Source organism: Tupaia chinensis, unplaced genomic scaffold (assembly GCF_000334495.1).
Source record: "Tupaia chinensis unplaced genomic scaffold, TupChi_1.0 Scaffold143247_2, whole genome shotgun sequence".
NCBI lineage: Eukaryota > Metazoa > Chordata > Mammalia > Scandentia > Tupaiidae > Tupaia > Tupaia belangeri.
Window position 1 is genome coordinate 2,523,939 of NW_006203092.1, and position 21,777 is coordinate 2,545,715.

The following is a 21,777-nucleotide window of genomic DNA, read 5'->3' on the forward strand; positions in this document are numbered from 1 at the left end:
CTGATAACATATATGGTATTTGGATTGTTTTCTTATTATTTTGTTTTGTTATCCCACATGAAAATTTTAAAAATATATTTTTTTAATTTTATTTGTTATTATTATCATTATTTTTAATTTCCAAAAAGATACCTGTGTTCACCAGAGAGAGAGAGAGGAAGAAAGCAAGATGTCAGGGTAGGGACTTGAGCCGTGGTCAGCCACGTGGGAGTCCAGTGCCTTAATTACCATGCCACCTGCCAGCATCACCCACAGAAATTTTTAACTAACCTACATTGACTTTCATAGTGACAGCAAAGAATCTTAATAATAATAATAGCATAAACAGTAATAGCTAGCCTTTAATACAGCATTATGTAGGCATTATGACAAGTACTTTAAATACATCTTTGTACCTAATCTTCTCTTTAAAGATTTTTGCTATAGAGCATGTGCGCTTGCCAGAGAGATAGAGAGAGACACAGACACAGTAAGCGAGAAATCACCCCCCACAGGGGGGATGGCCACAGTCCTTTCTCTTTTATTTTCCTCTTGGGATTTTGGGGCATGTACACACATGCACCCAGCATGAGTTTTAAGCAGCTGGGTCCAGGACTTGAATTATGGTCGAGTACTCGGAAGACTAGTGACATAACCATTGTGCCATCTGCTGGTCCCTGCACCTAATCTTTTTTTTTTTTGAGAGGTATTTGCTATAGGGAGCATGTGCTCCCCAGAAAGACAGAGAGACAGAGAGACAAGCAAGAAGTCTCCCCCCAGGGGGGATAGTCACATCACAATCCCTTCTCCTCCATTCTCCTCTCCGGATCTTGGCATCCACCTAATCTTAATAAAAACCTTACATGATAGAAATTACTATTTTCAATTCGCAACTCAGAAAGAATTAGTCGATTGTCAAAGTCGCACAGCTAAGAAGTGATAGAGCCAGGATTCAGGTCTACATGTATCTGAAGACCTCAAAATCAACCTATTTCCTTGTCCTTACATAGGTGCAGGAAACACAGCAATCATGAGGTCTTTTTGAAAAATCTACTTGTCAATCTGACAAAAGAAAAAGTAAATCAGAAATTGAAAAATCATGTTATTTGGAAAAGAAATGACATTTGTTTCTTCAGCCAAGGAATTATTAAAGAAATAACCAGAAATATAGGAAAGGTATTAATCACAACAGAGATTTAAGAACCAAGTTAAATATCCAATATTAAGGAAACATACTAATAGACAAAACTCAATATTTTTTCAGGTGATACAAATTAGGTTTAGGAAACTCACATAGAAAAAGGTTTATAATGCAATGTCAAGTAAGGGAGTAGGGGCCAGCAGAAAGCTTAATGATTACATCACGGGACTTCCACATAGTCGACCATTGTTCAAGTCCTGAACCTGATGATGAATTAAAATTCATGCTGGGGGAGGACCAGTAGTTAGAGTAAGGCTATGTCGCTGGATTCCCATGCAGTCGATAGCAGTTCGAGACCCAGATCTGGTGGCTTAAACTCACGCCAGGCGTGTGTGTTTGTGTGGCCAAAATTCTGAGAGGAGAATGGAGGAGAAGGAATTGCAGCGTGGCCATTTCCCCTGAGGGGTGATTTCTTGCTTTCTGTCTCTCTGTCTCTCTGGCGAGAGCATGACCACATAGCAAAAAAAAAAAAAAAAAAAGAAGGGCGGAAGAAGAACCCAAAAGCAAAAAAAAAAAAAAAAAAAAGAAGAAGAAGAAAGAAAACTCATGCTGGGTGCATGTGTGTGCATGCCCAAGATCCTGAGAGGGGAATGGAGGCGAAGTGATTGCAATGTGATCATTCCCTGGGGGTAGAGGTGAGGGGGGGGGTGATTTCTTGCTTTCTATTACTCTGTCTCTCTGCTGAGCCCACATGCCCTATAGCAAAAATTTCTCTCAGGGAAAAAATAAAGGCAAGGGAGTATGCTCTACAAAAAGTGAGACATGTTATAAATTATAATTTCAATAATGTAAAAAAATTTACAGAAGACACTTGAGTAAAACAAAAATGTTAACAATAATGACCTCTAGGCAATGTAATCCTGTTCTTTTTTTTTTTGTCTTTCTCTTCCTTATATTTATGTGCTCTCTAAACTATATATCAGAAATGTGTATTACATTTTAATCAGAAAATATTTTAAATTATAAAATAAATCAAATAGTCATAAACATAAGTGCTTATATTAATGGGAAATCTTGGGTAAATGTCCTTTGGATGATTAAAACATTTAACTTCTTTTGTTTATACAACTTCAACATAGTAATAAAAGCAACTTTAATTTATGGAGAGCATATTGTGAATCATAAAACCTGAGTAATTGTGGAATTATATATGATAGGAAGAAAGCAAACATTTCTGAAATATTTATATCTTATACAAGCATAATTGTCTCATTCTCTTTCTATTCTTGTTCCAAAAATATTTTTGTCATTTTTTTATTTTACTGCATATTTTCATTCCTCAGTAATCGACAGTGTGCTTTCCTGTTCATGACTATTTCCAAAGTACAACATCCTTGAAGGATCCCATAATATAAAACACATGGAAACTGTTTGGTTCTCAAGAAAAGAAATGTAAGGGAAAAAAAGTATGCAAAAATATAACATCACTTTCATTATATAACTTCCCTAAAATAACACCTACTGTTGGTTCTTATTGCTTATGAAATCATACTTAAACTTCTTAGCTTAACATTCAGTATTTCTTATTAATTGGGATTATTTTCCTTTTGGAAACAATCTTGTTTCCATTAACTCTGACAGATCCATCCTGCTATCTCAGCTATCCCCATTACAGTTCCTGTGCAGTCCATGCTCCTCGTTACCCCCACATTGGCTCGAGACACTTCCATTGCCACTTCTCCCTCCTCTCTGATCACTTCCTCAAATAGTACTTTCTAGATAATTCATTTCTTATTAATTTCTCCAATACTAAGTCCTTACACTCTTAAAATCTTGGATAATAGCTACGAGAAATAGTCTAGTGAGATATATAAAAAGCAAAAACAAAAATGAATTAAAATGCCATCAGTGGTACAATCTGAAGGATAACTTCACATAGTGAGAGGTAGGTGTGGGAAAGGAATGAAGACCCAGGTCAAAGGAAGAGCACCTACGAATGTTAACAGCAAAGGGGCTCTGGGCAAAGCTGGAACTGAGATGGGGTTCAGGTTATAAACTGAGGTTTAAATGACCAGCTCTTTGGCACAGCATGAAATGAATAGGATATAATTTCTGTTTTATCTAAATTGTATTTTATTAGAGATCATGGGACCTTGAGATTAGACCAGAACTTTCAATATCACAGAAATTAAGTTGTTTTAGTACAATAATAACTGTATGCCTTATACATGTGATAGTTTTGTTTTGTTTTTGAGAGAGTTTTTGCTATAGGGCACATGCACATGCCAGAAAGACAGAAAGAGACAGAGAGACAGAAAATGAGAAATCATCCCCTGAGAGGATGACTATGCCACAATCCCTTCTCTTCCATTCTTCTCTCAGGATCTTGGGCATGCACGCACATGCGCCTGGCATTCATTTAAGCCACTGGGTCTGGGACTCGAACCATAGTTGACTACATGAGAGTCCAGTGACATAGCCATTACACCATCTGCTGGTCCTGTGTGATAGATTTGTAAGAAATCTGACATCCATGTCTCCACCTTCATCTATATTCCTTCTGGGGTTTATCACAGAAGTGGGATACACTTGATGCTTAAAAGTGTGTTGCATTCACTTGATGTCTACTAAAGAAGCATTTCTAGAAGCAGAGATGAGGAACAATGTCTGAAGCGGATATTTACATAGCTAAATGGTGTGTAGCTGAGAGTTTCCATCTGTCTCTATGGCTCAACAAGGAGTAAGGATTTGGAAATATGTATATTTACTATAGATTTGCATCATCAGTGTTTAATTGGAACAAACAAGATTTTTGGCTGAGGCAAAATTAATTTCTCGTGTGAAGTCATAGAATGGCAAATAGATTCTTATTAAACTCATTTCCAAGTGTATGAATAAAGCTGACATTCTCAACATATACTTAATCATTTTTGTTCTCAGACAAGTTTGTGTACTTGAGTAGTTCCAAATTCTATTTACAAAAGGGCACTGGGGAATTTTCATGTAGAGAATAACTTTTTCAAGTTATTTGATCTAAGTGACACAAAATCAACTTGATTTTTTTTTTTTTTAAATAGGAACACTACATTTCTCCTTAAAGAATTGGGTGGAATCCAAATGAACCAATTTTGTCTTAAGACTGAAAGCAAACAAAAATGACCAAACACTTACTGTTGTGAAATTACTGAGCATTCCCAGTAATGATGCCTGAACTTTTGGAATTAAACTATAAATGGAAGTACATTTCCTCTATTTATACTGGCTATTCTATGACACGCAAACAACCAGTCTGGGAAGTGAGAGAGTTAGTCTCATCTTTATCTACTGTGAATCACCCAGGCTCTCTATCTCCCTTTCCAACTCAACAATGAGAGCACTTTCTATTGCTTAGAGACTTAATAGATACTTAGTGGTTTTGAATAAAACAGGGTTACAGACTCCTAACAATAATCATTTCAACCCACTTGCTTACTAGTGCCAATAGGGTAAGACAGTTGTGCTATGAATACTTAAAAACCTCCCACAGAGAAAGTAGTATCCATTAGTGAGTTCAGCTTTGTTATTTATTTATTGACTGCTCATGACCATATTCTGAGCTCATTTCATTTATTAATCAAATCAAAATGTTTAGGCAATTCCATTTCGCACTGTATCCTTCAATGCACGTTGGTTTTCTGTGTCTGGTGCCAAGTAAAGCTCTGGTCCAGTAAGCAGATGTTGTTGTGCCATGACAAGGAGTGTGTCCGAGGCAGCTTTTACACAATGTCTTTACTGCAATGCATGATGGTCACTAAGATGCTTTCCTAAGTCCTGTTTTTATAATGTACAACATCATGTAAGATTTTAACTTTAAGAGAATGGAAAAGTCAACTGCTTCACTTAATAAACTTCCTACCTTCTGTGAAATCAATTTTTAAACTTTGCTTGTAAATGCAAATTGTAATATTGCTAGAAAGGAGAGCAGTAAAAAAGCACTGCCATTTAGTGATCAAACAAATCCAAAAAGTGCCTAGTGGAAAATAAAGTACATGCATTAATCTAACACTACTCCATAGTACGGGTTAAGGTCATGGGCAACAATGTATATATGGATAAGAATCAACTCGATTAAGTGAAAACCCAAATCCCACATCAATACAGATATTCAGTTCTGTTTTACATTAAGCACACCAGTGGAGAGAATCTAGATTTCATTTCCTTGTGGCATGAGATGACCCCAAAGCCAGATGCACGTTGGTAACATGGTGGTCATTTTTAAGTTCTCAGCCCACTAAAAGATGATAATTGGGGGGAGGATGATGGGACAGAGTGGGAAAATATCACCCATTTTTAAGTCCATATTAAGTTTGATATCTGTTAAGACAACATTTAATATTGATTATCAGCATGAATCCAGTGTCTACCAAAATAGACCTTGTCATATGCTACTTCATTTTTCCTCACTGATAAAAACACACACAGAGAAGATCATAAATCTCCTAGTTATCCTGACTTTTTTCCTCACATAATTATTCTGGCATTTTCAAACTAATTCTTAGAAACTTCTAAATAAGGAATAGGTGGGACAAGTACTACATTTAAAAGCAAACACAAAAGCAAATTTTAGAAATAAACCCAAAGTTAAGAAGCAGAAATACGAACATTAAAATTCCATGTCATTTCCCAAGGTTGTCAGGGCCACGTTCCTAGCAAACATAAGGACAAACAAGTGGGTATTTTTCAAGGGTTCATTTGCTATTTTATTTATTTATTTTATTATTAAATATAACCACGAAAAGGAGTTTGTTTGAGTTATAAAAACTCAATTTTGGGGTGGCAGGTGGCATGGTGGTAAAGGGCACTGGACTCCCACATGGTTGACTGTGGGTCAAGTCCTGGACCTGGTGGCTTGCTTTTTCTCTCTCTCCCCCTCCTCTCCCTCACTCTGTCTTTCTCTGGTCAAATTTAAATATATAAATAAAGTTAAATAAAATCATTCTTAAAAATAAACTCAATTTTTTTGGGGGGGAGAGGTTTTTGGTATAGGGTGCGTGCGCTCGCCAGACAGAGAGAGACATAGAGACAGAAAGCGAGAAATCACCCCCCAGGGGGGATGGTCACGCCGCAATCCCTCCTCCATTCTCCTCTTGGGATCTTGGGCACACATGCACACGTGCCCGTCCTGAGTTTAAGCCACCGGGTCCGGGACTTGAACTGTGGTCGACCACATGGGAGTCCAGCAACATAGCCATTACGCTAACTGCTGGTCCCCCCCCCAAAAAAACTCAATTTAATGTAGCTCATGGTGACATTGTGATAGTAATAGCATAGCTTGATTAATTCATTCTTTAGCCCAGAGACTGTATTTGGCAGAAAGTACTATAAATAACCACATTTATTGAGTAAATGCTTTATCTTAGCAAACCTAAACTACAAATATTTTATTGAAATATATGCTGCTGCAGATGTTATATTCATTGTGTAATTTTAATCTTATAACCTCAGAATTTAGAAAAGAAGATAATATATAAGAAATTACATTATGAACTATATAAAATAGGTACAATACAAAATAACCACTCACAGGAGAAATTTTTTTAAGACATAAGTGCTAACAAATTGTTTTTTCTTCTTATAGTACTCTTTTTTCTCACCTAATGAAACTGGTGCTCAGAATCCTTCTCTCCATACAGCTCAAATACTGCTAGGCAAGCATTGTTATTTGATCCAACATTCAAAATATATTTTCTGAATACCATGTCAAAAGCCTCCCAGTTGCTATGCCTTGCTTGCATGTATACCAGAAAATTTGGATAAAAAGATGACTTTGTGATAAAACAATATCTGGCATTAAGCCAAGAAATATATAAGAGATTGAAAATATATTCTTCTAATTATCCTTAATGAGCTTCAGGCAGACCAACTGGTATGCTATAACTCAGTGTTGGCTCCATAAGAATATGAGAAGGCCATTTGCAGAGCTCTGTTGAAAAATATTCTTAGGACATGAGTGAACTCAGTAAGAAAATGTGAAGTAAGTTATAATTATGTCATTAATTGTGTGACTACAATGGACAAGGGGGAAGAAGGGCATTTATTCTCTATAATTGTTCTTTTGTTGTTTTTTGTGTGTGGAGGAGGGGAATGCTCACTGAACTATTCACAGGTAAAATGATATCAGCAATTTTAAAGAAAATTCAATGTTCCTTAAAAATGTGTGTGTGTGTATTGAGAAGTGAAGAGACAAGAAATAGGAAAAGATTAAGAAGGAGAAATGTGAAATGTTAACATTTAGGAGAATCTAGTTGAGGGGCATGTAGTGATTTTTGGTATTATTTTTGCAATTTTTACGTAAAGTCAAAAATGTAATTTCCAAAAAATTGTAAATCTCTGCCATAATTTGGGACCCTTATGGATAATAAAAATTAGGAAATACTAACATTAAAAGTAGCAAAAACCCTTGTGAGTGTTTCTTCTTGGTAGGTAATAAGACGAATGCCACTGGGAAAGTGAGTATATAAAATGTTCATGCAGAGGTCGGCCCCATAGCCTAGTGCTTCTGGAAACAGGATTCCACATGGCCAACTGCAATTGAGTCTCAACCGCAGCAGCTTGAAAAACACAGTGGGTGCGTCTGCATGTGTGTCCAGAATGCCAACGGAGAAGTGACTGAGAAATTGTTCTGATTATGGCCTATTTGAGAGTGCTTTTTCCTTTCTCTCTCTTTCTTTCTGTCCATCTCTCTCTGGTGAGTGCACATGACCTCTGGCAATAAAAAATAAAAAGTTAATGTAAAGACAAGAAACATCCAGAAGGAAACCCAGGAGATGCTGATTTAACTGCAGCATTAAAAATATTTGGCCGCCACTTTTCATCTTTCAAATCTAGTTTTCAAAGAAACAAACACAAATTGAGTTCATTCCTTGAAACTTCTTCCAGCTTTAGGATCTCATAATGAGCATTCAAGAAATCTAGCTTTCCTACTCTATCCATCCAGCTTCTTAATCCAGACACTACTGATGGGATGCTCACAAGTTCACTAACCACTTCAAATATTTCCGAAGTCCCCATGTCTATATCAAGGGGTGTGCCGACTCAAAGAATGAATGCTCTAATGAATGTACCTCAGGCACTAAGCTAGGCTGCTAAATTAGATGATTCCTTATTTATAGCCAAAACCACATAGCTGATAATATGGATTGAAAAACATAGTATATAATAATATTGATACTGTTCTTTTTTTCTAAGTTCTTTCTTTTCACCCTGAAACCTCAAACCTTCTTTCTAGAATAGGAAAAGAGGATGGCAAATGCTAATATGTGCATATTCTTTATGAACTTAAAGATGAAGACAACAACTCCCATCCATTTCTATGCTCTGCCAATCCCCTGACAACAATGGTTTTTGAGACTGACAATATCTCAGTATACAGTAGGCCTTACTTTTTTAAAAAGTCAATTGTTACAATAAGATTTAGTCTTTCTTTACGTTGGAACTGAAGTTCCAGGTAACTGGGCTTGGCTTCTGGGAGACAAAGAAAGCGCTGGTGTTCATAGTACCATTTCGAAAAAGAAAAAAAAAATTGTAGTGCACTCAAAGCACAAAAATTGGAAGCAGAATCAAAGTGTACTTTAATTCACACATTATACAACACTTTGTTCCAAAAAAACTTGGCCAGGCATTAGAGAAATACAAGCATTGATTAGTCAGAGCCTCTGCCCTCCAGCAATTATGGTACAGAATAAAAAGATAGTGAGAAATATTAATAACCAAGTTGGAATATGGAACCTAAAACTTGCCATAATAGTAAAGTGTCAGATGAAGTCATGTATAAAGAATTTTGTCAGACTTTCACTCTAGAAATCTTCAGCTCCAGAGACTTATAAATATTTTTTAAACAATAACATGCTTTAACTGAAGAAAGATTTCTGTCAATATAGAGTATATAATTCAGTAAGTTTTATGGTATGACAAAAGTCACTAATTTAAGTGATGAAATAAAGTTATACTTCATGGTTCTGTGCAGATTCCTTTACAATACAATTTTATCATCACATTTCAAAATAGTAGACTAGAATTTGGTTTCTGCTTGTGCAGGTTTCCTGTGTAATCTTTAAAAAAAAAAAAAGCTTTCTCTGTAATCTTGATTATTTCCAACTCCTTTCTTTTCCTTGGCAAGGATAAACCTTCTCTCTAAAACCCTATCTGAACAGCTATCTGAGTCTTCATATTTTCTATTCAACTATTTATGGCAAGAAGCATAGGCGCTCATAAACTCTTAGGCAACAACTGTAGAAGGCCACGGTAAATATTTCTGACAGTCATCATCAGTTGCATAGCCTTCTTATGGTAGGCCAGTCCAGGACTAGTAGTACCCAGTACCCACTAGATCAAAATCCTGAATAGTCTGTTGGTTAAAGTTGGTTATTTGACCTTTTTTTTAAAGACAGAGTCACCGTGTCTCTGCTAGAGCCTCCTAAGTCCTGTGGCCTATGGTCTAGAGGACCAGGAATCAAACCCCAGCCTTCCATGTGGCCCCAGCCAACTGAGCATGGCATTTTGACAGTGAACACTATGTTGGCTGGGCTGAAATGGCCAATTCTTACTGGGCACTAATCATCCCAGGTACTGCTCCTGTGCGGGGACGCTCAACACTAAGTTTAGCAACTCAGATGAAATAGAAGTACAGGAAGACAAATTATTTCATTTATTGTCTTGCCTCCTTCTTCTATAAAATATAATTAAAGAAAAAAGAGAAATGTGAAGTTTAGGAAAGTACTCGTCCCATCTTTTCCGTTAAGAGTCAAAGCATTACACCACTAATGCTATGGAAAGAGCAAGAACACTAAGGCTTAAGGAGAGCTTACTGGTGAGCAGGCAGAATCCCAGCTACTTTTCCTATATTAATCTCATTACTTAAATTGTGTGCTTAAAGGCTGGGCTGCGAATCATTGAATGCAGTTCTAGCTTATTCAATGCCCTTGCTCTTTGATTATTATTTGTGAAAATTCTCTTTATTATTTCTATTTGTTTAGTAATATTTTTTCCTTATTTTTTATGATTAGTACAGAGAAACTGCACAGAACAAAATAGTTCAAGGGAAAAAAATGTCACCCATAACTACATCATCCAAAGATAGCAATGTTAACATTACAGTCTTCATTCCAGACTTTTGTTCTGTTTGTGTACATCCATAGCCATTCTCTCCATCCTATCATGTTTACAGTATAATCGTCATAGCTACACAAATGTCTATTATATACATAGAAGTAACTGTGTCTGCTCACATTATTCTAATTCTTCATTCATTCATGATACCAAATGTATACACAAACTACATTCTTGTACAAATTCATTATTATTCCTTATGATAAATTTCTACAGTATTATTGGCACCAGAGTTGGTAGGCCAATATATATATATATATATATTACCATAAATACGTTACTTATATTTTGTATCTTGTATAAACGTCACAGTGTATTAAAATACACGAACCTGGCGGCGGCACTGCTGGAGAGCACCAGCTCAAGGCAGTTCTCTGAATTGCATAATCTTGAAAGCTCATTTTCATCATTTTGTCAGGGACTGAGAGGGCCTCCTTTTCCATTTTGGTCTCAAGCTTTGTTTGGTTGATACCAAAACAATAATAGATGGGGACAGGGACATTTAAATGTTTTTTTGACTTTTTTTTTTTTTTTTTTTTTTTCTAAAACATCAAGGAAGCTGTTGGAATCGAAGCCTGTACTGTGGATCAGCAAGTTATAACAGTCATTGCTCCGTCTTTCGAATGCCGCTGCTAAACTCTTTTTACGAGTTTGCTGACGTGGGTTTAACAAAACACCAAGTGTATTCTGCCCACCAAATATGTAGAAAATCAGAAGACTTAATTTTTTAGCTCACTTCAGGTATTTAAATTTAAATCTTACAGAAAAAATATCTACGATCTTTTTTTTTTTTAACGTTTTGTTATAGGGTGTGTGCACTGGTCAGAGAGAGACAGAGACAGAGAAAATGAGAAATCACCATCCCTCTCACTCCCAAAAACGTCCACAATTTAGGTTATAAGGGAATAGCATTAACAACTTTTTAGTTTATATATTACAAGCCAAATTACCCAAGAAATGTCGTTTCAAAATTAAAAATTATTCTACAAAAGCCATGTACTAGGCCAGCTATGATGGTACTGGCAGTAGGGCATTGTGCTGCCATTCTGGGAGCCACATGGAAGACCAGGATTCAGATCCTGGATTAACTTTAGCATCCCAGGCATATTTGGGCATGAGCACCTACAGATCCTGGCTGGGTAGAAAACTTGGGTTGAGAGTGATAATCCCAGCATAATAAGACTCTATCAAGAGTGACTCTCTCTCTCATTAAAAAAATAAAATACATAAGGAAACCAGCAGATGGTATAATAGTTATTTCACTGGACACCCATGTAGCCAACTGTGGTCAAGTCCTGGACCGGATGGACCAGGCACATGTGCATGCATGCCCATAATCTCAAAAGGAGAATGGAGGAGAAGGGATTGTGGTGTGACTATCCCCCGCCCCCCCGGGGGGGGTAATTTTTTTCTGTCTGTCTCTCTGGTGAGCATACACACTCTATAGCAAAAATCTCTCTTAAAAAAAAGAAAGCAAATAGATACATTTTTAAAAAGACAGCAACAATGTGCAGGTGATAGCAGAGGGGTACATGCAAGGGAGTGTGATGGGACTCCCAGAACACTGAAATGAGGGAAACAATCATCCTCTGAAAAATCTGATATCAATCATAAGGTATCAGGAGTCAAGACTGGACTCACCCCTAAAGACTATTCAGTATGAGCAACTCTTGATTGATGGGAGTAACATTTTGAAGAAAAAGAATAGTGTCAGAAAATGCAATGAACATGCTATGCTGGCGGCCCAACCAAGAGAGCTGCGGGGAAGGGATACCCTGAATCTGCCAAATGAAACACTGGGTCCAACAGTGCCAGGAGATGATCAGATTCCTACCTTTTCTTCATTCCATGCTTTCCCAACCCTAACTTTCCATGGCATGAGCCTTTGAAGAGGCCTTATTAGTCAATTTTACACTATACAATCATTCCAGTTTTACATATCACTGTGTTATAAGAGTCGAATTGAAGGATATTAATTATTTCCTCAGTTGAAGAACCACATGTTCTCATGATGTCTGAATTCAAGGAACAGAATCTGGCAATTATCATGAGCATCCCAAAGTCTGAACAAATCTTGGGTGCTTTTGGGCTATGAAGTCTGAAGACACACTACATTACTAGGTGACTGTTCTGCCTTCTCCATATGAGACGTATCACCTTTTGCCATGTTAGTCTTTCAGTCAAATTTTTAAAGGTTTTATTAACGTTATTATTATAAGCAGAAGAAAAAAATTGACAAGATTATGGTTCAATGATGTATGACTGAAGAGAAGTTCACTCCAATTTGAAGATTTTTAATTATTTTCTATTAAAAATAAAGTGTCTGATAAAGTCAGAATTTTGTGGTCAGAATCTATTTTCTAGAAGAACTTGTAAGTATTTGTCTACTCATTTACTATAAAAAGTAAAGTTGGGCCAGTCTGTTGAGTGATGGTTAAGACAGCTGGATCCCACATGGCCAACTTCATTGTTCGAGTCCCAGACTTGGTGATTTGAAAAAAATGCCAGGAGCATGTATGTGCATCCCCAAAGTCTTGATAGGAAAATGGAAGGGAAGGGATTGTGGTATGGCCATCTCCTCTAGGGAGGTGCTTTCTCACTTTCCTTCTCTCTCTGGTGAGTGAATGCAATCTATAGCATGATTATATAATTACAGCTGTGCTGGAGTGAGTGAAAGAGCCAAGACTGGAATGACAGTGGAGATGGATAAAAAGTCTCCATAGACGGGCATCCCTGGAACCCTGCTGGGTCTTGTTGGTCTGCACTCTGACTTGCTCTGGACTTGTCTAGAACCTCTGCCTGTCTGACTTCAAAGACTATGAAGTTTTCAACAAATCAGAGAGCAATTATTTGAGGAATAAAGCACTATCTTTCAAAGGAAAGTGAGAAAATGTAATAAATTATCAGAGACCTCAGAGTCTCGTCATGAATACCAGCTTTAGAAGCACAAATGGACTTCAAAACACCCATGGAAAAATACGGACTTTGAGTATGAGTTTATCTTCATGCAAAAAAATCTTTGAATTCCATGTGTGGTTTTTTTCATAATGCTCATTTTCCATCAACTGTTCGAAGATCCTTTAGTGTGTCTCAAAAGCCTAAAGTCTTGGACCCAGCAGGTGGTGTGGTGGTTAAGGCACTGGACTCCCACATGATTGACCGTAGTTTGAGTTCTGGCACCAGTAGCTTGAAAATCATCCTGGGCACATGTGCATGCTCAATATCCCAAGTAGAGAATGGAAAAGAAAGAATTGTGGCATGGCCATCTCCCTGGGGTATGATTTCTCACTTTTCTTCTCTTCATCTCTCTTTCTCTTTTTCTCTGGTAAACACATTTGCTCTACAGCAAAAACCCTTAAAAAATGAAAGAAAACATAAACTGAACTCTTATGATATGAAAAAGTCTTTTATTAGGGACTCATTACTAAAATCAAAGGTAAAATACACATATTTTTATGTTATCATGGGAACAAACATCATTAGTTTAAAATTCTTCCACAACATGTGGTCTCTCTTGACTAGAACAGTACAGTTGAGCAACCTAAATGCAGAGTAATTCTTTTTGCCAAAATATGTTGTTCACATATGTATTGATCATACCAACATACACCCCTAAGGACAGGATGAGATCGGTCAATTTTTGAAAATGTCACTGTTTTCAAGTTATGTATAAATCCTTTAAATCTTGTCTATGAATTTCTAGCAGAGTGACATTACTGTCTTTGCCTGCTCTGCTGTCAATCTGTAAGCCAATGAGTAAGGAAATGTGTTTCAACATATTTATTTATTAGAGTAAGTAAGTATATTAGCAGTCTGTGGGCAAAATGACAGAAGACCATTGGGAATAAGATTTCTCATCTTCTTGATGTCTTTATCCCTAATCATATACCCTTCATTTGCATAATTACCAGCATTTTAAATTCTCATATAAGGCATCTATCTTGTGAGAAATCTCTTCAGCTTTATCTGTTTGTGTCAACCTTATGGCTGACGTGATGGCACCAGGCTCCCGCTGATGAGTTGATTTATAATGTCTGGCCAAATTATACTTGCTTATATCTTATCAGCTATCTTGTGAACTCATCAAGGTAAATGTTTTGCACTTTCCTGCACTTCATTATATACCTGTGGTTTTCCTTAACATTTTGGGCAACCTACAAAAACAAACAAACAAAAACACTAAATGATAAAACTCCATGATAACTAAATGAAAGAACTAAATGACAGGATGATCAAAGTTATTTCTGTCATTTTTGAGCTATGGTAATAGCCTGGCTTACTTTGAAGCATGTCCAAGGCAACTGTGAGGTTCATTTAATAAAATCATGTCTTTTTGAGAGAATTTTAAATAATCTTTGTTTTCTATTACAAAAGCACAGAAGGTACTTAAAACAGGAAGAAAAAAAAGAGGAAAGAGCAATACAAGAAAGTGTCAGTAAAAACAAGTGTAAATATATCATTCTTAAGAATTTTGACTTTTTGTATTTATATTCTTCTAGTATTATTTATGTTTGCCTATATAAATGTGTGTTTGTATCTAGTCCTGAATATTGCCTAGAAAACTTTATTAAACTAAGAATTAAGAACAAAGAAACAAGAAGTAAGGAATCAGGTTTGAGTGTTTAATAATAAGAAATGATAAGAAACTGTGAGTTTAGTTATGCTTCACTATTAATCAGCTGTCACACAAACCACTGCCCAAAATATTGATATCAGGATACAGTATTTTAAAATCAATTTTCATAATGGCTCTGCATCATCTAAATATTGGTAAACCATCTCAATATTAATATAGAATTGACTGAATCCATGGGGACCAGCAGGTGGCGTGGTGGTTAAGGTGCTGGACACTCTCACATGGGTGACCACAGTTCAAGTCCAGAACCTGGAGACTTGCTTTCTCACTTTCTCTCTCTCTCTCTCTGTGTTTCTCTCTGGTCAAATTAAAATAAAATGAATGAATAAGTAAAAAATTAAATTAAATAATTTTAAAAAAGGATTGACTAAATACAGAATGTGGCATCAGCAGGTAGTGCATATTCCATTCCAAAATATATTTTGATTTTCTGAAAGTAATCTGGGAAGGCAAACTTTGGAGAGTGCATTGGGCCTCTTTTAATTTGATGTTCCTATTTTTTAGTGATTGCTTTCATAATCTTATGTGGTTCAATATTTTTCCAGAGTAAAATGAGAAAAATAATTTTTTGAGAGAAATTTTTGCTGTAGGGTAGGTGCACTCACCAGTTGTATATAGAGAGACAGAGGGACAGAAAGCAACAAATCACTCCCCAGGAGTTGAGAGGGTGGCCACATTGCAATCCATTCTCCTTCATTCTCCTCTCGGGATTTTGGGCACATGCTCCCGGGATGACTTTTAAGCACAAGGTCCTGGACTAGAACTGCAGTTGACTACATGGGAGTCCAGTAATGTTACCATTAGGCCATCTGCTAGTCCTGAGAAAAATAATTTATAATCTCAAACTAACGGTACAATATGAACTGAGATAGTGGTAATACCCTTTGAACAGATTGTAAGAATACAATATAAAATTTATTAATACAGTTGAAACACAGTTTTGACAATAAATTTATATTTATTGGAAAATATTTTGAATATTAAGAGACTTTAAATAGACTAATACTTGATAAGCAAGGCTTAAAAGTCTATTTAGAAAATTCTTCAAAAAGAGTCTTTGCACAGACACCAGGATGAAAACTCCAAACACAGGACCTCTGGGGAGTGACATTTTATAGTAACCACTTTGTTTTATATTTCTGAGGTCTAGAGGCAAGCTTGGCACATAGTAGGAACTCAAAAATATTTGTTATTTATTTATTTATTTTTGGTAGTTATTCCTAGAGGGCATCTGTGCTCCTTGGAGTGGAGCGAGGAGGAGAAAGAACCCCACCATGGAGAATGACCATGCCACAGTCTTTCTCCTCCATCTCGTCTCCTTTTCGCGATTTTGGGCACACATACACATACCTACTGTGTTTCTTGAGCCACTTGAACTGTGTGGTTGGTCATGTGGGGTCTAGCAGCCTTAACTACGAGACCATAGAGTCAGCCCTATTTGTTGACTTTTTAAAAGTTGTATTTACTTATTACTTCCATGAGTGAGAAAGAAAGAGTGAAACAGCACCCACACAGGGCCCTGAGACCACAATCACCTCCTGTCTCAGCAAATTCTGGATTATTGGTACACAGTGTACCCAACAAGGTATGCCCATGAAGGTCTTGGGACACAACTCTGGAACCTTCTCATGAGTCAGCCTCACAGAGCATCACATTTCAACATTGTGTTATCGCCTGGTCCCCTATTTGTTCATTTTTTAATGGATCCGTATCTGTAACAACCCCTGGCATGTATCCTGAAGCTTCCTCTTCTACTGGCTCCCTTAGCAATCTAGGGGTTACTAAATTATCACAGATTTACAATAATTACACTGTACGTTGAAGAAAGAGTATTAGAATACAGAGACTGGGATGAGGACAAAGCACAGTCTATGGAGTCAGATGATTTGAGTTCAAGTTGTGATTCACGACTCATTCACTAATTAGCTGTGTAACCTTGGCCTGCTTTCTCAATCATCTCTAAACCACAATAATCTCATTGGGAAAACGTAGACGCTAACACCTACTCTTTTTCAGGTTGACCTTGGGCTCAAGTGACATGCCAGGTATCAAAACACACTGTGAATTGAAAAGTAGTGAACAAATATAATTGTGTACACTTCATATGAGGTGCCTGACCCTATTTTCAATCTCATAATAATTTCCTGTGTGTACTTTTGCATGTGCTTACCATATTGTCAAACTTCCTTATCTCTAAATTCAAATTAAAAACACTTCACCCTGGGAAAATTTGTCTTGTTCCTTTAACATCCTGAAGGTTACCTGGAATTGGCCTATTCTATCACATACATGCTTGCAAATATTTCTCCAGTATTTTCTCTCCCACCCCCTTGGTTACATATGGCGTTATTTATCTTGTTAATAAAGAATTTCTCATTAAGGAATCTGGTCATATTTAGTTTATCCCCTCTTCAGTATCTTTTTTCAACTCACTTGCTTCATAACTTATTTCACAGATCTCCGAGAGCAGTGAATCGAATATTTACTTCAAAAATTTTTTTAATAATCTATAACAGCATAAAAGGAGATGAGAGAGATAATGCTGAAATCACATGTATGTAAAGACCTTTAAGTGTTGGGAGTACTTCCCTGCAATCTACGCTGTCCTATGTCAGTGGTATACACATCCATTCCGATAGGAAAAGAAGAAAGGCTTAATTAATTCCTAGAGGTCTCTGGAAAGGCTTTTGTGCATGGCTCAGGTGTTCCTTAGGAGTTCTGAGGGCCCAGTACCTGACAATTCTTGACCATCTAGGAAGGAAAAATGTGTGAAAAACTCAAAATAATGAGCAAGAGATGGGGGGACATGCATAATACCAAAGAGGTTAACTCAATGCTCAGAGTATAGGATGGAAAGGAACACGAAAATCATGATTAAAAGGTCATAACCTGACTCTAGTTCCCTAACTCCTCTACATGGGGACTCAGAGGAGACAGGAAGAACTACAGCACTGCATCTGTTCAGTGTTTATAACAAAATCGCCAACTCTACATAAAAACAAATCTGTTGCTTTGCAATTGTGCTGAAGCTGGAGTTTTTAGACCCCACAAAACTTATGTAAAATGGGAGAGATTGTCTCCTTGGCAAAGGAATACTTGTTTCCAATCCGCTCCTTCTAAACCCCCTTAGTCAACGGTAACATTTGCTCAGTGGAGATCTTTATTACAGTACAAAGTTTAACAGAAAAAAAAAAATCTGTTCTAGTGCAAACTTTTCTAGGTCCAAGATACTAAAGCTTTTCATAGAAAATTTGCAGTTGGCATAATGGCTATGTCACTAGACTCCCAGGTAGTTGATTACGGTTCAAGTCCCAAACCCAGTGGCTTAAACTCACACCAGGCGAGTATGTGCATGAGGGCCCAAGATCCCAAGAGGAGAATGGAGGAAAGGGATTGCAGCAGGCCATCCTCCCTGGGGGATGACTTCTTGCTTTCTGTCTCTCTGTCTCTCTCAAGCTTTCCAGCAAGTGCACATGCCCTACAGCAAAAACCTCACCAAAAAAAAAAAAAAAGGAAAGAAAAGAAAAAGAAAGAAAACATAAGTCAATTGAGCAATCTGCTGCTGCTGTTGTAGATGTTTGTCTTTGTCTTAAAGAATGTATTAAGGACCAGCAGGTGACATGGTTGTTAAGGCATAGACTTCCACATAGCCAACTGTGGTTCATTAGAGTCCTGAATCCGGCAGCTTGAAAAGAACCAGGCACTCGTGTGTGCATGCCTAAAATCCCAGGAGAAGAATGGAGAAGAAGGGACTGTAGAGTGGCCTCCCTCCCCCAGGGGGCGATTCCTAATCTTCCTTTCACTGTCTCTCTCTGTGTCTCTCCAGCGAGCACAGGCACCCTGTAACAAAAACCTTTAAAAAAAGAGAATTTATTAATATACCAAAATAGTTATACAGAGCAAGATGGAGGGCAAATTTTGATCAATTATTTGAAAATTTCATTGAAAAAAATTAGATGTATAGAAGGTACTTTAGTTGAAAACCCTCCGATTATTTTCTGTACACTATAGAATTCTTGAACACGCTTGCTTTGATATACTACAAATAATACATGGCAAATGAGTGCAAGAAGTGTGAGAACCCTTAATATAACGGATATGTTCATTGATGGTTTTGTTTTGTATTTTTAGCATCCAGTTTATTACCAGCATATAGTAAATGCTAAGTAAATACTTGAATAAATAATATATATAATCTGTGTATATGTGTATATTCAGAAAAAGAAATATGAATATAGCACCAAAATCATTTGTAATACATATGGTGTATAAATAAACACACATACAAATATATATGTATAGATACATGTACATATATACTTATTCATATATATTCACTTTCAACATCTGGAACATTCCAAGTGGGAAGAAAACCAATACTTAAGGCATACAATCTATTGAGAAAGTCCTCTGGCAGACTAGCCTTAGAGATCATCTGTGAGAGGTTTCTGGAATGACATCCAGTTTTCTGAACACAGGCTATGACCTGTAAAGACTGACTTTTTGCACTAATATATTTGCCAAGATTACTTTATACTTGAAATTTATTCTCTCTGGAGTTCCCCAACTACAAAAAGAGAGGGTCCAGAAAAACCTTTTTAAAACGAATTTCCAGCAGGTCAGGTCATTTATGGAAATCCTTCTCACTATCCTGTAGGTAACTTAAGACTCGCTCCTGGGACCAGCAGTTAGCTTAATGGCTATGTCGCTGGACTCCCATGTAGTCGACTGCCATCCGAATCTCAGACCTGGTGGCTTAAACTCATGCCGGGTGCTTGTGCGTGCGTGCCCAAGATATTGAGAGGAGAATGGAGGAGAAGGGATTGCAGCGTGACCATCCGCCCTGGGGGTGATTTCTTGCTTTCTGTCTCTGGCAAGCGCATGCGACTTATAGCAAAAACCTCTCAAATAAATAAAAAGACTGGCTCTTGCAAGTTCTCTTCTTTCCAAGCTGGTAGAAAATGCTGTTACTTTGTGGTCATTTTCTTCACAGGGTTTAGGAAGGGATCATTTCCTTCGACCAAATCATCATTGTAAACATAAACTGAGGTCTACAGAGAGAGTGACTTGCCCAAGAACTCTTGGCAAGTAAATAAGTGTCTCAGGCTAAGTACATCCGGAATAACAAGTATTCTAAGACCTTGTGCTTGCTCCATTGTCCTGTTCTTTGGCTAAGGTTTGCAAAGAGAACCAAAAACAATTGAGAAGGGCCAGAGGTGGTCATTTCTAAATCCCTGGGCCTGGGGATCACCTGCTCTTCTGGATCAAAACAGTGAAACAAGCTGTTCATAAGCATTTCCAGGACGACTGGGCCATTGTTTTCAGAACCAGCTGTGGAGAATTTGCTCCTCAGTGGCCACGGAACAGCTGCGGCTGCTGCGTCAAGCGGGAGGCGGACGCGGGGAGGAGAGGGCGGAGCGGTACTCGTGGTAGAGTGAGCTAGGAAGGAGACTGCAGGGACCCCGCCGCGCCACCTCCCGGCAAACCGGGAAGTGTTTTCACGGCCACTGCATTGGGCTGAGCCACCTTTTGAACCGGTCTGAAGTGTAAACGCCACACTTCAGGCCCCAGATGGGTTCAGTAACTGCAAACCCTCAGCGGGCTGGTAGCTTTACCAAAGACAGCCCGCAGCACTGAGTCGGCACTATCAGAAAGTACACAGAACGGAACAGACTCTGCTGTCTTAGCAAACCGTGACCGAGCAAAGTCCGTGGTAAACAAGCCTCGCAGCAGCTGCCTCCAAACGCACGACCCCCCGCCCCCGCGCGCGCTCCTCTACCCACATTTCCCACGCGCCCAGCCGGCGGTACCCCGCGCCGGTCGCCCTCTTTTAACCAACCCATCCTCCGATCGCCGCATCTTTTGGCTCGGTTCCCCGCCACGGCTGACGTACCACACTCACCATTTCTTGCCTGAGGAGATGAAGCTTGGTTTCCAGCCTCTCCAGGGCGCTGGAGTGGCTACATCTTGAGGAGCCAGAGGTTGGGGAGGACGAAGAGGAGGACGACAGGGAGGGAGGGAAGCTGCAGCAGCTGCTACTGCTGCTACTACCGCCGCCGCCGCCGGCGCCGCAGCTCCCCCCGGAGGGGTCCCTGTCCCTGTCCCCGGGAACCGGCTCCTCCCCACGGAGCGAGCGCACTAGGCTCTCGGGTACTTTGCGCCCCAGCTTCAGCTCGATGTCTCTGAGGTCTGGCAGGGGGCCGTCTTCCATGACTTTCCGAGGACGGCGATAATGGAAATAAAGCGCAGTGGACGAAAGGCAGCCGCCGCGGTGACGGCGGCCGCGCGCTCCGCAGACCCCTAAAAAAAAATCTTGCCGGGCCGTGGCGGGCCCCCCGCCCGCCCAATACCCGCCAGCGCGGTGCAGCCCTGAAATCCGCACAGGACGCGGCGCTCGCAGCCGCATCTCTCTGCCACTGCGACTCCTCCGACACTTCCTAAGATTATCGAGATCGCCTCATTCCCTTCCTTTTTGGCCCTCTAACTGCGAAGTTGAGTTAATTGATTTTGCAGAGAGAGTGGAAATCAAGTACTATCGAGCAAAAGAAAAAAGAGGGAAATGAAATCTGTTTCAGCTTTACAGGGGAAAAAATCACATTATAAAACTGTCCGTTCACATTCCTGCGCCGTTCATTGACTGTCCATCTGGTACTACGCGACACAACATAGTGATGTGGCCGTACTCCGAGGCCATTTCATCTTCCAGCCATATGTCTCCACGCTTTCGGGATATCCTGCATTGTCAGAAATAACCTCTGGTTAGTGAAAGAGGTCAGTCGGGTGCATGAACGCATAAAAGAGAGAGAGTTTAGCAAGAATTTAACAGCTTCCTTGATGCAGCAGAAATGCCCTTCTTCCCATTTAGGCTGTTTGA

The 21,777-nt window shown here is 38.6% G+C and overlaps 1 protein-coding gene across 1 annotated transcript in view; it reads right to left on the bottom strand.

The window, feature by feature from the left end:
• Positions 1–21,199, bottom strand: part of LURAP1L (leucine rich adaptor protein 1 like) — a 42,022-nt gene extending 20,823 nt beyond the window's left edge. Inside the window, exon 1 of the mRNA XM_006163845.2 lies at positions 20,806–21,199. Coding sequence (XP_006163907.1) covers positions 20,806–21,114 — 309 coding nt within the window. The 5' untranslated portion in view covers positions 21,115–21,199. The remainder of the gene's footprint in view (positions 1–20,805) is intronic.
• Between the last annotated feature and the right edge of the window lie 578 nt (positions 21,200–21,777).